Source organism: Cornus florida, unplaced genomic scaffold (assembly GCF_030987335.1).
Source record: "Cornus florida cultivar Cherokee Brave unplaced genomic scaffold, ASM3098733v1 CherokeeBrave_3.0.0_Hap2_Chr11, whole genome shotgun sequence".
NCBI lineage: Eukaryota > Viridiplantae > Streptophyta > Magnoliopsida > Cornales > Cornaceae > Cornus > Cornus florida.
Window position 1 is genome coordinate 126,494,187 of NW_026775581.1, and position 14,509 is coordinate 126,508,695.

Genomic DNA, 14,509 nt, shown 5'->3' on the forward strand with positions numbered 1-14,509 from the left:
GGTTTCATTTGGCCACAAAGAATGAATAGTCACAGGAGGTTCATTTCATTCTTCTCTCGTTTATGCATTGAACTTCTTATTTAGATCCTTCAATGATCATGAAACGCTGTTCAAATTGTCACTGAAATGGTCTCACAAGCTTCTAATATAGAGATTGTGTGCTATATATGTTCAAGGGGATAAGAATTTGGTGGTATTTTGCTGGAAAGCACTTCGAAATTTATATGTTGTATTATGCGGTCAAATTGCACAAATCTTTTTCTTTTCCATAGCCCCAAAGGAGGTCGGTTTCATCCCTTGGAAAACTTTTTTGAATGTTGCATTTTTTCATTATGAAGCTCATCTGCTAGATAGTTGATGATGTGTTCTATGATTAAGTTTGCTTTTGGGCAGTGAGTGGGCTCATGAATTGAATGGTTGAAAGAAGAAATGTGTGGACAGTGGACAATCAATCACAAGAAAACAGAGAAGGGAAAAGTGAATGGAAATTGAAATGAAGTTTCCCAAGTAAGGCAACATTTCTTGCTGTTTGGAGGAGTCTGTCAGCCACATATTCAACTGCTTTCTAAAATTTGATGCTTTTTGTTGGTCAAAGTAGCATCTTAGAACAAGCCCTGCATGAGGGTCCCTTCCCATGTGACATGTATTTTATGGGGCATGCATGTGACCTCTCTCTCATGCTTGATGTTGCAGTGTACCAACCATTTTAATAACCTACCTCAATTTCCCAACTTTCTCGTGAGATTCTTTGACCAAATTACCCCCCTCCCACCTCTCTTTTTCTAGGCTGGACCCTTACACTGCACCATGTTGCACTGCAATTGACGACTCGGATAAAATCAGACTCCTGTTTGGTTTGATCTGGGCCGTCCATACAGCAGAAGATCCGAGTTCCTCTTTTAGTAGGTTAGTGTATAGTTTGATGCTAATAGGACATAGGTAGTTTCTGGTTAAGACTAAGTATGCATGGGAATGGTCTTTTTTAACTCTTAGAAAAGATTAATTTCAATTTTTTTCCTAAAAGTGTGAGCTTAGGTGCTTAGCATAAATTTCATAGATCAACAGATGTTTCTCTTCTTTTTTCTCAATCTGTGATCTAGAACCTTTATATAAAAGGAGTCTACAAGCAATGTCTCAATACAGCGTACATATGATATATACATTTGGTATATGCATTAATATGCAAATGTTGCAATCTTTGATTTTGTAAGTTTGTTCTAGTTCATTGAGAATGCTAACAGCAGTGGCGGATCCAAGGGGGTGGGGCTTGGGTGGGCTTGAACACCCCCCCCCCCCCCCCCCCCTTCCCAAAAAATTTTATTTATTGTTTTTAAAAAAGAAAAAATTAATAGTAATATTAGCCCTCCAATTTTAACCCATTCAAATAAACCCAATATCTAAGCCACAATTTTAAAATAAAGGCCCAAGTCAAACAAGCCCTAAACAATCATTAAGCCAAAGCAAAGAGAACTTCTAAATTATTAAATCAGAGAGCTCATTCCTTCTTTCCTTGTAAAGTCTAACCTTATTTCCTCTAAAATTTTCCAACTCTTTAATCTTTCTATCCCCAATTCCCCTTTGTTTAATATTACCTCCGCCTCTCATTAATAATTCCTGGATTCGCCCTTTTAGCCAAGAGTGGTAAAAGAAATTGTCACCACCACACTTTTGCTTTAGGAAATTGAATTGATGCGCAACAGATCCTCGACAGTTGTTAAAAGCTGTTTCCCAGATTTCTGGAACTGAAACTCTGAAAACATTATTATTGTTGTTCTTCTTGTTGTCTTATTTCCTGTTTCTACTTTGAGTTCTTGCTTTAAGAAATGTGAAATCCGTGAAATAACAAATACAATCTTGCCCTGGCAAGTTTGTTCAACCTTTGTTTGGAAGTTTTATCAAACATGACGATGCCTTTAGGTTTAACAGAAGTACAAGAGAGATCAATAACCCTGTTGAACAATATAACTGAAAATTACAATTTTACCACCAAATGATTGTAATCCAACTCAATTCTTAATTGCTTTTTGGAGCTTGTACTGGAGGCTAGACTAAAAGGTTTCAGTATACATGTAAGATTGATCATTTGTCCAGGCAAAACTGGACACCACAGAGAAAGAATTTAACAGGAAATTTTTAATTACAAGTCTTAGAAAAGGGAGAAAAAAAGAAGAAGAAGAGAACTCCAATATATCTGAATACCATAACCCTGTCGAATAAGATATGATTTGGCCCTACCATGTTAGAGGGGAGGGTGCAAGACTCGAATATGGGCTCCTAGACAGAGTAGCAGCCCAACCACTCGGGCAACGCACATTCGCCAAGTCATATAACTTGTGAAGCCCTAACATGAAATATTTTGGCTCATCACTAGAGCTCCCAAATTGCTGTAGCCCTTCAAGGCTTCAAGGTGGTCTTCCTTGTCATGACAACTGAGATCATTAAAAGGTCTTGAGAAATAAGAGTTTGCCCTTGATCTCTCGTCAGATGTGTGCAAAACTGCACAAACTAGTCTAACACTTCACCTCTAAGTTGTGACATGATTAAAGATGCAACAAGTCAAGATGAGATCAATTGCATCAAAATTGAAATGGAAAAAAATCAAATATTAAAGAAAATGAAAGGAAGTCAGGTTAGTAAATTGTGGTAATGATGATGAAATGAAATGTAGTCCAAGAGCAAAATATGGAAGCATTTGACCTTCTCTTGATTTATATATCTTAATACACTTTATTAGTTAATCTGATGATTATATCTATTGGGGGTTAGAAGCTCATTTCTGAATATAGCAGAAACTTAAAAGGACGCATTTGTTTTCGTGATGGAGGGTTCAAAATTTTTCAGTAGCATTGTAAGAGTTCAGGACCTCCAAAAAATAATCGTTATACAAATATAACAATAGAAGTTAATGGATCATTGTGGCCCAGGGTAATCGTTCCTCGGAAAAAACTTGGTTACGTCGTTGTGTCGTGCAACAGGTGTATCCAACCGTTTATTACTGTGCGTGTATTACACGCACGGTTTAAATGCGCCTATTACAAGCAACCAAGTTTTTAGTATGACGTTAATTGGCGCCTGCAAATCTCACATATGGCTGGGACAGTGGAGAAGGCTTGGTTTTATGAATAATTAATGACCCACTTTACTCAAGGAATAACCCATTCACCCTTAAAAAAGGAGGGGAGTGCTTCGACCCTAGCTCGAGTAAAGAGTGTTAGTATATTTCGTGTCTGGTTAAAAACAAAAAACAACTTTAAAATATAGCCCAATCATGATTAGTTTCACTAAAAAGGAAGTAAAAATGAATAGAGATATTGGCAAAATTTTGCAACAAAAAAATATTGTTTTTCCTTCACATTCACAATATATATATATATTTTGTCTACAAATTTATCAATCGTGTCAATTACTATTACACCGAACAACCACCCTTCTTAATTTTACAATTTCCAAACTATGATAAAAAAAGAAAAGAAAAAGAAAGACCATGATGGTAAGTTGGGGTAGCTGTACTGATGTTTATAGTTAGCTAGCTAGTCGTAGAGATTTTGAAATGGCTAGTGATAATGCGGTGTTGGTGATTGTAATGGTAGGGTGGTAGCTTATAGTAACAAGTTGGAACTTTGTCATTTAACTCAAAAAAAAATTAAGCGGTTAGATATTGGGGCATTCTTATGCCCTCCACCCAGATATGACATGGAACAAGAACTTCTAATTTATTTTTATTATTAGTTTGCGTAAAACAATTAAGACAAAAATGCACATTTCTGAAGATTATGTATAGATTTATTTTGGGATTGAAATTGAGAAACTATCGACTCTAGCTCAATTCATGAGACATCTTTATCCAACACTGGTACAGTAATTTAGGTTCTGTAGGAGTTTATATTGTTTTGTGTTTGGTCATTTGTTAAAGAACTATGATACCGTTAGTGGAATTATCAATTTCATTTCTTATAAAAATTGATTGGATGAGGAATTCAATATAAAGATTCTTGATTTTGCTCCTCCCCAAATGCGTCACCAACTGTACAGTACCTCGGACTAATTGATAGAGCATTTAACTCATCGAGCGGATATGTTCTTGTTCGAATTCCCTTCCTGTTAATTTGCCAGAAAACAAAAAAGTCACCAACCATTTTGCTCCAGTCTAATGAGAACTTTCTAACATATGGTAGGATTTCTTGAATCCCCATTTTCAAGTAATCATTCTAAAGAAAAATACTAATTTGTGCCTAAGGTGTAACTCGGATGGGTTGAAGGTACATTTTTGGCCCAACTTAACATATGAAATGTTAAACCCTAACCCGATATTTAATTCCAACTACTCAACTTAAGTCCAATCCTTCTTTTAATTTATAATCTCGAATTTGAAAATCATATTAGAAAGTCAGGTTACCATCAATCTCCACATTGAAAATTTAAATTGTTCTTTAAGTAGTTTCACATTAAATTACTTCTGAGCACAACAAAACTTAAAAACTTAAAGATTGTCCGACTAAAATAAGGATCCCCTCTTGTGTGGAGGGGATCTTGAAGCGTTTGAAATGGAATTGTTTCGGTGCACAGGTCACCCTTCGAGTTTGTTTGTTTATTATAGAGTGTAAACGTGTATTTCTAAATCTTTCAAGATTGTAAGTGGGCGTGGGCATGGTTTATTTTATTTTATTTTATTTTGTGTATATATATATATATTAAAAAAAAACAAAAAACAAAACAAAACGATTGTAATTAATTTTATACATTGCGTACTCTTGCAAAATCAAGTTTAAAACTTAATACAGTACTAATAAGTTTTATAACTCTTTCAAGTTTACAAGAAAATAAAACCTCTCATACACTAAAAATTTCCATTTGAAAGAATTATATGTACAGTATAATCAATGAAAATGAAAGCAAAATGACCTTATATATATATTTGATGTATTTAAGTCTTAACTTCTGTAATCGATCTGAAAAAAGAAAAAAAAAAATTATAAATGGCTAAACATTTTAGATGTAAAAAATTAATCACCTGAAAGTGGGTATGAAAACTAATATAAAACTAGGTAAAGTCCAGTTTGACGGCTGTAGAATATTAACATGTGACTCGAGATATTGTTTATGGGTGATTCAGATGTACGTTAATGTAATTTTATTGACATTTGACATTAAAGGAAGTGTTAAATATTAAAAAAAGAAGCATTATCTATAACGAGGAAATCAAAAGAAATTTTTTTTTAAAAAAAAAAAAAACAAAGAAAATTGGCATTTTCCTTACACTTGCGGACACATAGCTCGCGTTTTTATACCTTCAGTTTTTGGAGCCATTTTTTATTATCTCTTTACTACTTAAAAGTATTTTTAATTTAAAAAATTATGTTTAGACGTGTTTAATAATCATTATAAATAGTTATTAAATTTAGTTTAGTAAAGTCCTTAAATGAAGTTAGAATTTGTAGTTTATAAAATTGTTTTTGGAGTAGGGGTTGAATATTTTATATAACTCTTTTTATTTTATCTATTTTATTTTTTATAATGATAATTACATCCTTCATTAATAAAGTTGTTATTATGATAACATCATATTAAAAAATATTATTGTAAAATTAAAAAGTATTTAAAAATAATTTGTTACCAAAATAAATAAAAAATAATTTAATTATAAAAAGTAGTTATTATAATATGTGAACAAACACTTAATATGGTTTTTCCTAATAGCAATTTTTTACAAACTCTATTGACAAAAATGTTTTTTCTATTTCAACAGTAACCTCAAACTTGTGCGTGACAATTTTTTATTTAAAAAACTAAATATAAAACGGCCTCATTATATATATATATATATATATATATATTGAAATGAACCAGACTTGCTTATTATTCATTGGGAGTAGAACCTCGTCCCATCACTGATATACGAAGACGTCTTTACACTTGAGTGGAAAAGAGCAGTTGGTGTGGACATACAAATTTTTTTGTTTATTTTTGAAAAAATAGAATGCTACATGAGTTAAAAAGTAATAATGTAATATTCTATTTTTTTTATCCATATATTTCCTGATGTAAAATATAATTATTTCATTCTGTATTTATTATTTTATTAATTTAATTTAAAAATAAAATAAAAAATTTGAATTTGAATTTAATAATTTTTTGCCTTCTTCCCAACGACTATATTCTCAACAACTAGTTTTAAAAATTAAAATCGAATTGCGGTGGTAATTTGAAGTTATGAAATTAGTTGAGATGGGGTGATAGAATGGAGGTATGAATGTTAAAAAAAAAATATTGAGACAGATAATTATTATAGATGAAAATTATTAAAAATGAGAATTAGTATTTATAGGGTAAATAATATAGATATTTATTACTATTTAAAAATAGTTATTTTACTTGAAATATTACAATTCAACACAAAATAAGTGAATAAAAAAAGTCAAAAAAAAAATTGAATGGCAGTGCTCCAAACAATACTTTATCTGCGGATAAGGCAATACACAATCTCACGTGGAGGCCACAAAAAGCTCATTGATCCTAAGGGGTGGTGTCTCTCTCTCTCTCAATTAATTCAATCAATGGATAGCTCAAAGCTCCATTTTGCTATAGTGGCATGCCCCGGCATGGGCCATCTCATCCCAGAACTCATGCTCGCCGAACGCCTTGTCACCCACCACCACATCCAAGTCACCGTCCTTGTCGTCACCACCCACTCATGGCCATCCCAATCTCAGATTCTCCACCTCCCTAACGTTGCGAAAACACTCCACGTCATATATCTCCCGCCACTGGATATCTCCGGTCTACTCGACCCGGGTGCCACTTACGTTACCCAGATCGTAGTTATGATGCGCGAGGCTCGACCGGCTATCAGGTCCACCATCTCCTCCATGAACCGCCGTCCCGACGCCCTCATCGTTGACCTCTTGGGAACCGAATCTTTTGTGATTGCCGACGAGTTCGATATGCCCAAGTACGTATACATCCCCAGCACTGCATGGTTCACTGCTCTCACCTTCTACTGTCCCGTATTTGATAAGGAGCTGAAGGGTCAGTACGTTGACCAAAGCGACCCGCTGGCAGTTCCGGGTTGCACCCCGGTCCGACCGGAAGATGTTGTCGAGCCGATGCTGGACCGGAATGATCAGACGTATCGCGAGTACGTACGGATGGGGATTGAGTTTTCGCAGTCCGATGGAATTTTAATCAACACGTGGAATGATCTGGAGTGTTCAACGCTGAGAGCTTTACGACAAAATGAAACCCTCCAGTCGGTTGTTAAGGTACCGGTTTATGCAGTCGGGCCTTTGACGAGGCCGGTCCAATCTTCCGGTTCGCCGAGCGAGTTGTCCAAGTGGCTCCACATGCAACCCGGCGAGTCAGTTATATATGTTTCGTTTGGGAGTGGTGGGTTGTTGTCGGCTGAGCAAATGACTGAGTTGGCTTGGGGTTTGGAGCTGAGCCGGCAGAGGTTTGTTTGGGTGGTACGCCCACCCATAGAGGGTAGTGCGGATGCATCAAGGAACGGATCGGAAGATGGGACCCCTGACTACCTACCAGATGGGTTCTTGACCAGGGCCCACAATGTGGGAGTTGTAGTCCCACATTGGGCCCCACAAGTGGAGATCTTGAGCCATCCATCAATAGGGGGTTTTCTATCACACTGTGGTTGGAATTCAAATTTGGAGAGCATAGTGCATGGGGTGCCTATGATTGCATGGCCACTCTATGCTGAGCAGAGACTGAATGCTACCATGCTTACGGAGGAGATGCGCGTGGCGGTCCGGCCGAGGGTGTCACCGGCAAAGGAGGTAGTAAGGAGGGAGGAGATAGAGCGGATGGTGAGGAGTGTGATGGAGAGCAAAGAAGGGAAGGTGATGAGAGAGAAAATGAAAGAACTAAAATATAGTGCAGAGAAAGCTTTGAAGAAAGACGGTTCTTCCTATAACTCATTATGCGAGGTGATTAAGGACTGTGAGGTGAGACTGGAGTCAAAGAAGGCCAAGGTTGGCTCACAATACTAATTAAAAGAGGTGTGAGTCCTGAAATTGAAGTCTCAATGAAGTGGGCTTTTTGTTTTTTACAAATCTTTTTCCCTTATTATTATTATTTTGGATAAATTACAATGATGCTGTTATGTCAAATTTCAACTACATAGATATTTTGATCTTAACTTTTACTCATATTTTAAAAAGTTGATTCATATTTCATTTACTCCAAATGTCATTTCTCATGGGTGTAAACTTTTTACATACAAAATGACTATGTTGCCCCCTTTGGCTAAATGACCATGTTGCCCCGTTGACTAAATGTTGACTTGCATTCATATATGATGTATATGCTGTTATGGAAAAAAATAATTTATGCACTAATTTACTTCAATGGAAATTACAATAAACTCAATAAAAATATAGTTGACAAGAAAGGTAAGTTTTGCAAAAATTAAATTAATAGAAATATTGTAGTTGTGTATATTTTTTTAGTCGCATGCAAATATATAGGCAGACTTATATTATAATATAGAATAAATTTGAGGAAGAGTCAATATTGCAGAAAGCAAGTTTGTATGTCTATCGGTCAAATGGGCTCTCCTGGGTTAAGCTCTATTTATCTATTTATAGACAAATAAGGCTTATGCTTTAAATTCAAAAAACATAAGGGACAAAATAAATAGGCCCACGATTACCAAACTAACCATCATAACTATTTAAAATAATAATAAAAAAACCAATATTTATGACTCATAAAGTCTATTAACTCTTAAATTATAGAATTTTTCAAATTCAAAATTAAAGAAATAAAATAAATTAAATTAATAAGAAGACTTAAAACTTATCTAAATTCCAACAAGGAAATAACCTTTTCTGTCATTATATTCTACCTGCAACGGACCTTCTCTATTTGCTGATGTGTTCCCCGTCCAGGTTTTATGGGTAAGAGGAGGCATTTATCTGGTGACCACATTGGGCCTTCTGGTTTGGGTCCGTGATTGGACAATGTGGAAAAGTTTTATGGGCCTTTGACCATGTGATATAATTAGCTGATTGTTTTTCTTTTCTTTTGTTTATTTGTGTTTTCTCTTAGCACTGGCCCATAATGCTCTTTGGGGTACATGCCCCAAATTTTACTTGTATATTCTGATTTCTCCTTAATATATAGCTCACTTATTTACCCAAAAAAAAAAAAGAGAGTAAAAGAATGAAATAATTATAGAAATTGAAATTTATAGAGGTAGCATTTTGTAAAATTTCTCATACATATGCACATAAAAAAGTGTACAAATAGATATTGGGTGGGCTAGGCTAGGGTAGGCCTGAGCTACATTGGTTTCGTCCTTGGCTAGAAGTGATCTAAAATTTAAATATTTTATTTTTTTAATTGAACACGGTTAAATGTTTTTGTAATTATTTATTAGAAAAATAGAATTCAATATAATTTAAGATATAACGACAAACATTCCGCTCAAGATTCTAAATTAGTGAGAAAATTATTGCAAAATTCAAATTCAAATTAGAGTTCAAATTCAATATGTAACATTTTTTTTTATTCCCTTCTTTTCCAAAAGTTAGTACATACAAAGTTATTACGGCCATAGCTTTTTCTTTTGACCTTTTAAAAAGTTATCAAAGAATGACAGATTTAATACATCTATTTATGTGTTACTATTTCATTAAATATGATAATTTCATCGTGTCCTGATCTCTATTCTTTTAGGCCGGTTTGGCATGTGTGGTGTTTTTATTTTTGGGTTGCCACAGTTTTGATTTTGGCAACACAAACATATTTGGCACAGGCTTATTTTATTTTATATAGTTCTAAAACACTTCTTAAATAATGGCCTAAAATTAAAACACTAAAAAGTTATTTTTTTCTTATTTTGACCTCTGATCCAAAATCATATCATTTTTAAACTTACTTTGAATTTTTTTTTACAGTACTTCTATAACAAAAATACTATTTCTATTTTAACAAAAAATACAAAGCCTAAAACAAAGTATGCGAAACAGAAGTGTCTTTTCCAAGAGATTTGGATGCCTCTTGAGTGATTCAGTGTCTCGTGTAAGTAGGGCACTGAAAAGCAATGAATTTTGTCAAGCCATATGGACAGATATTAAAAAATAATAATAATAATAATAATACAGGGGACAGTATCATGATATGCCACATCATTGAAGTCAGATACTTTTTAATAAAGTGGTTCAATATTGGCAGTGAGATAGTGCCTGTTTCAGCCCACTACTCAATCATGATAATATTATCGTACCTAATGATATCATAATTAAATTATATTTATTCAGATAAAATATTTAAATATATCAAGCGCGCTTTTAAAATATTTATCATTATTTATTATTGTAGAGTAAAAATACAAAATTTGAGATTCCAAATGTTTATCATTATTCATAATTATAGGGTAATAATACAAAATTCGAGAATGCAATTACTTATCATTCTTTATTATATTAGAATATTAACGCAGATCGAGTTTGAGTTTCGAATTGCTTTAGTCATTATACTTGCTTAATAATAAATAGTTCGAGAGTCAAACATCCGTTTAAAATTATGCAAGAGATGACGTTATAATGATATCATTATATTTAACAACATCATAATGGTATCATTCTCACGTATATAAAATATTCGACTTTCGAAGGAAAGTACTTATAATCATGTATTCTATTAGAATAATGATAAATAGTTCAAGAATCAAACACATTCGACTAAAATTTGCAGTTTCATATATAAATGATATTCCTATTCACGTAAAAATTGATCGAACTCAATCTCTCCTTTAAAAAGAAAAAAAAAATTAGAATCGAATCTACTTGGTTTATCACTTAAAAAAATTAGGGTAAAGTACAGTCACACCCCCTAAGGTTTGACAAAAGGACACTCAGAGGAAATTCACCTATTTTTTGGACAAAAACACCCTTGAAGGTTCAAAAATTGACAAAGACATCCCTTTACATGAAAAATTGACCAAATTACCTTTTGACAGTTTAGAAATTTATTAAATTTTACAATTTAATAAATCAGACCAATCTACCCTCGTGAATAATTTATGCATAAAAAAAAGTAAAAAAAAAAAACTTTATATTGTTCACTTTTTTATTTTTTATTTTTATTTACTTTATAAATGTCCTAACATTTAAAAAATGTAGACGTCTAAAATGATTTTTTGATTCAATACATATATTTCAAATAAATTATATTTTGTTATTACTTCTTTTCTTTTTTTTTTTTCTTTTTCTTTTTTATTTTTAAATTAAGATGTTTAATTCTTTCATCTAAAATAATTAAACCAATCTCTTTTCCTAAAAAATAAAAAATATGGTACCAGTATAACTTTATGTATCTTAAATTATAGATCAAAAATTATGCATTTCCCAACATAAAAGAAAATAGGTACTAGTATAACTTTATGCATGCCTTTGTTTTTTTTAATTATTTTTTTCCCTTTTATGTTGGGAAATGCATAATATTTGATATATAATTTAAGATACATAAAGTTATATTGGTACCATATTTTTTATTTTTAAGGAAAATGGATTGGTTTAATTTTTTTAGATGAAAGAATTGAGTATCTTAATTTAAAAATAAAAAAAAAGAAAAAGAAAAGAAGTAATAACAAAATATAATTTATTTGAAATATATGTATTAGATCAAAAAATCATTTTAGACGTCTACATTTTTAAGAAGTTGGGACATTTATAAAGTAAATAATAAAAAAAAAGTGAACAATATAAAGTTTTTTTTTTTGTTACTTTTTTTTAAGCATAAATTGTTCATGAGGGTAGATTGGTCAAATTTATTAAATTGTAAAGTTAAAAAAGTCTTTTAAACGGTTAAAGGGTAATTTGGTCAATTTCTCATGTAAAGGGGTGTCTTTGTCCATTTTTGAACCTTTAGGGGGTATTTTTGTCCAAAAAATAGGTAAGTTTTATCTGAGTATTCTTTTGGCAAATCTCAGGGGTGTAATTGTACTTTATCCAAAAAATAAATAGGTTAACTTGGTTGAGTTTTTTAAAATTATTTTTTCAAAGCTAAGTCTAAAAATCAGTTTTTTAAAAATTGTCTTTTATATTTATTTAAAACGATTTTATATTTTGTAACTCTTTGGGAATTGTTTTATAAGTGAAACCTACAGAAAAAAGGATACAACAAATTTGAACCAGCTAGAAAGAAGATTCATCTCGACGAAGGAAGAAATAAATAAATAAAATAAAATAAAATAAAATCTAAACGAAAGCTGAACCACTGAGGGAGAATCAAGGTGCAACCAAAAGGATCATCCACACGAATTGGGTCACCAAACACAAAGTCATTCATCATCTATATATACACTACTATTATATTAGATTGTGATGATTGTCACAAAATTATCACGTGATGAACAGAGTCGTGAAGACAAGTAGCATAATCCATTGGCATCACTGTCTTTTCAAAGAAAATTGTCACAACTCACATCTTTTTTTGCTTAACTTTAAATAACATAATAATAATAAATAAATAAATAAATGAATAGTTGATCTGTTAATTATTTTATCATTATTTTTTGTTACATCTCTAATAACAATTTAAAACTTTAGTGCAGATGGTATCATATGATATGATATGATATGATATAATGCAGGTACTTTAGCAAGTGTCGTGGGTCAACGACTTCACTTTGCCAAATGCCTAACTAAAAGTTTAACAAATTTATGATAATTTAGCAAGTGTCGTGGGTCAACGACTTCACTTTGCCAAATGCCTAACTAAAAGTTTAACAAATTTATGATAATTCACTGCATGTGCAGTGCACGTGCACCTACCCTCATCATTCATTTTTCCCTTTATCAACACACCAATTAAATTAAATGAATTTGGGACTAAGGACTTGTTAGATATCGCTATTCAGTGATACGGTAAGCGAATTTTTTAAATTAGCGTGTTTGATAACATTTATGTTACTTCAAATATTACGCAGTAGCTTAAAACATACCAAATTTTTAAGTGTCACCCACCTTGCTTAACGCTTATCGCAAAAGACGATAAGTGATTTTAGGTTTTAAAATATTTTATTAATGATAATATTACTCTCAAATATTATACTTTTAGGTTGTCCGTCACTTTATATTTCCACTTTGCATTTCCATTGATGATTTTTTTTTACTCCAATTTTTCAAATGTTTCATTGTACTTTTCTTCTCAAATAACGTAAATATAAATAATATTCAACAATATATATATATATATATATATATATATATACACACACACAGCATGGTTCACTCAAGTTTATAATTAATAATCATGCAATGAAACCCTCACACCATTGTTATGATGTAAATCTACTATATAAATAAAAATCGAATGATTTGTGCGTGAATTCTAATCTCTTTCTCATAAATATTTCATTTTCTTAAGTTATTCATTTTATATGTTGAATTTGAAATTTTTATGATCAGTTTTGACATTAATATCTGATATATTTCTTTGGTGAAATTTATTATTTTATATATATGTTTATGTTTTAATATAGTATTTTTTATAATAATATTATGTGTAGAAGATACTCAAGGCAAAAGTGTAATATATACAACAATCAAATTTTAGTTTTTGCATTTAATAAACAATCTAAACGAATTCAGCGCTTAAAATTAGTACAATATCAAACAAGTTTATAGATCAATAAATTCAGTACTTAAAATTTCAGCGCTTAAAATTTAATACTTAAAATTTTCAGTGCTTCATGTTCAGTTTTATCAAACAGCACTTAAGTTTCCTAATTTTCCAAAATAAGATGATCAATTTTATAAGCAGTTTAATATTAAATGGATGTTGCAACCCCTTAATTTACTTGAGTTTCATAATAATACCATTGACAAATATATTAAACAGCTTTTCATCTTAATAATTTATAAAAGTAACTACTTTTCGAAAAAAAAAAAACTACACTTAATTTACGTCAGTTTCATAATAATACCACTGACAAAAATCTCTTTTTTTATTCATTTAATTAAACTCAAACGAATTGATTTCCTACATTTAATTTAATTAAATATGTTAAAATGGATTGACATGACATAATTAAATAAATAGGTAAAATTTATTTAATGGAGTTGTTCTCAAATTCATATAGAACCGGATAAATTAAAGACTAAAGTACAAAAAATTCCCTTCCCACGCATTCAATATATATATATATATATATATATAATATACACACACAGTTTCGCAACCGAACCCTGTTATATATATAAAAGAATAACTTCAATATTCTTCTGATTGCCACTGTATTCTTCTCTTCTCTGATACTAAAAGTTGTAACTCATCTGTATTTAAATTTTTTTTTTTTTTTTTTTAACGGGTCTGTGATAAAGGTTGGGTGAGTTGTCAAAATAGTTGGTTGAGTTATCTCATTTTGATTGGCCGTTGAGATTGTTAGCAGTCACGTATCAACTCGATCAAGTGTATAACTTTACAAATTAAGTAGTTTTAAATTAGGATAAATGCGTCTTTTAATTTTTTCGATCTACCGTATTATCTT

The 14,509-nt window shown here is 31.6% G+C and overlaps 1 protein-coding gene across 1 annotated transcript; it reads left to right on the top strand.

The window, feature by feature from the left end:
- The first annotated feature begins 6,476 nt into the window (after positions 1-6,476).
- Positions 6,477-8,159, top strand: LOC132284218 (anthocyanidin 3-O-glucosyltransferase 5-like). Its single transcript, XM_059786302.1, has one exon. It carries the CDS (start codon positions 6,555-6,557, stop codon positions 7,998-8,000), a length of 1,446 nt encoding a protein of 481 aa, XP_059642285.1. The 5' UTR covers positions 6,477-6,554; the 3' UTR covers positions 8,001-8,159.
- Positions 8,160-14,509: the final 6,350 nt, after the last annotated feature.

Excerpts from the sequence above, each read along its gene's own strand:
- LOC132284218 (XM_059786302.1), top strand. The coding sequence starts at position 6,555 with ATGGATAGCTCAAAGCTCCATTTTGCTATAGTGGCATGCCCCGGCATG.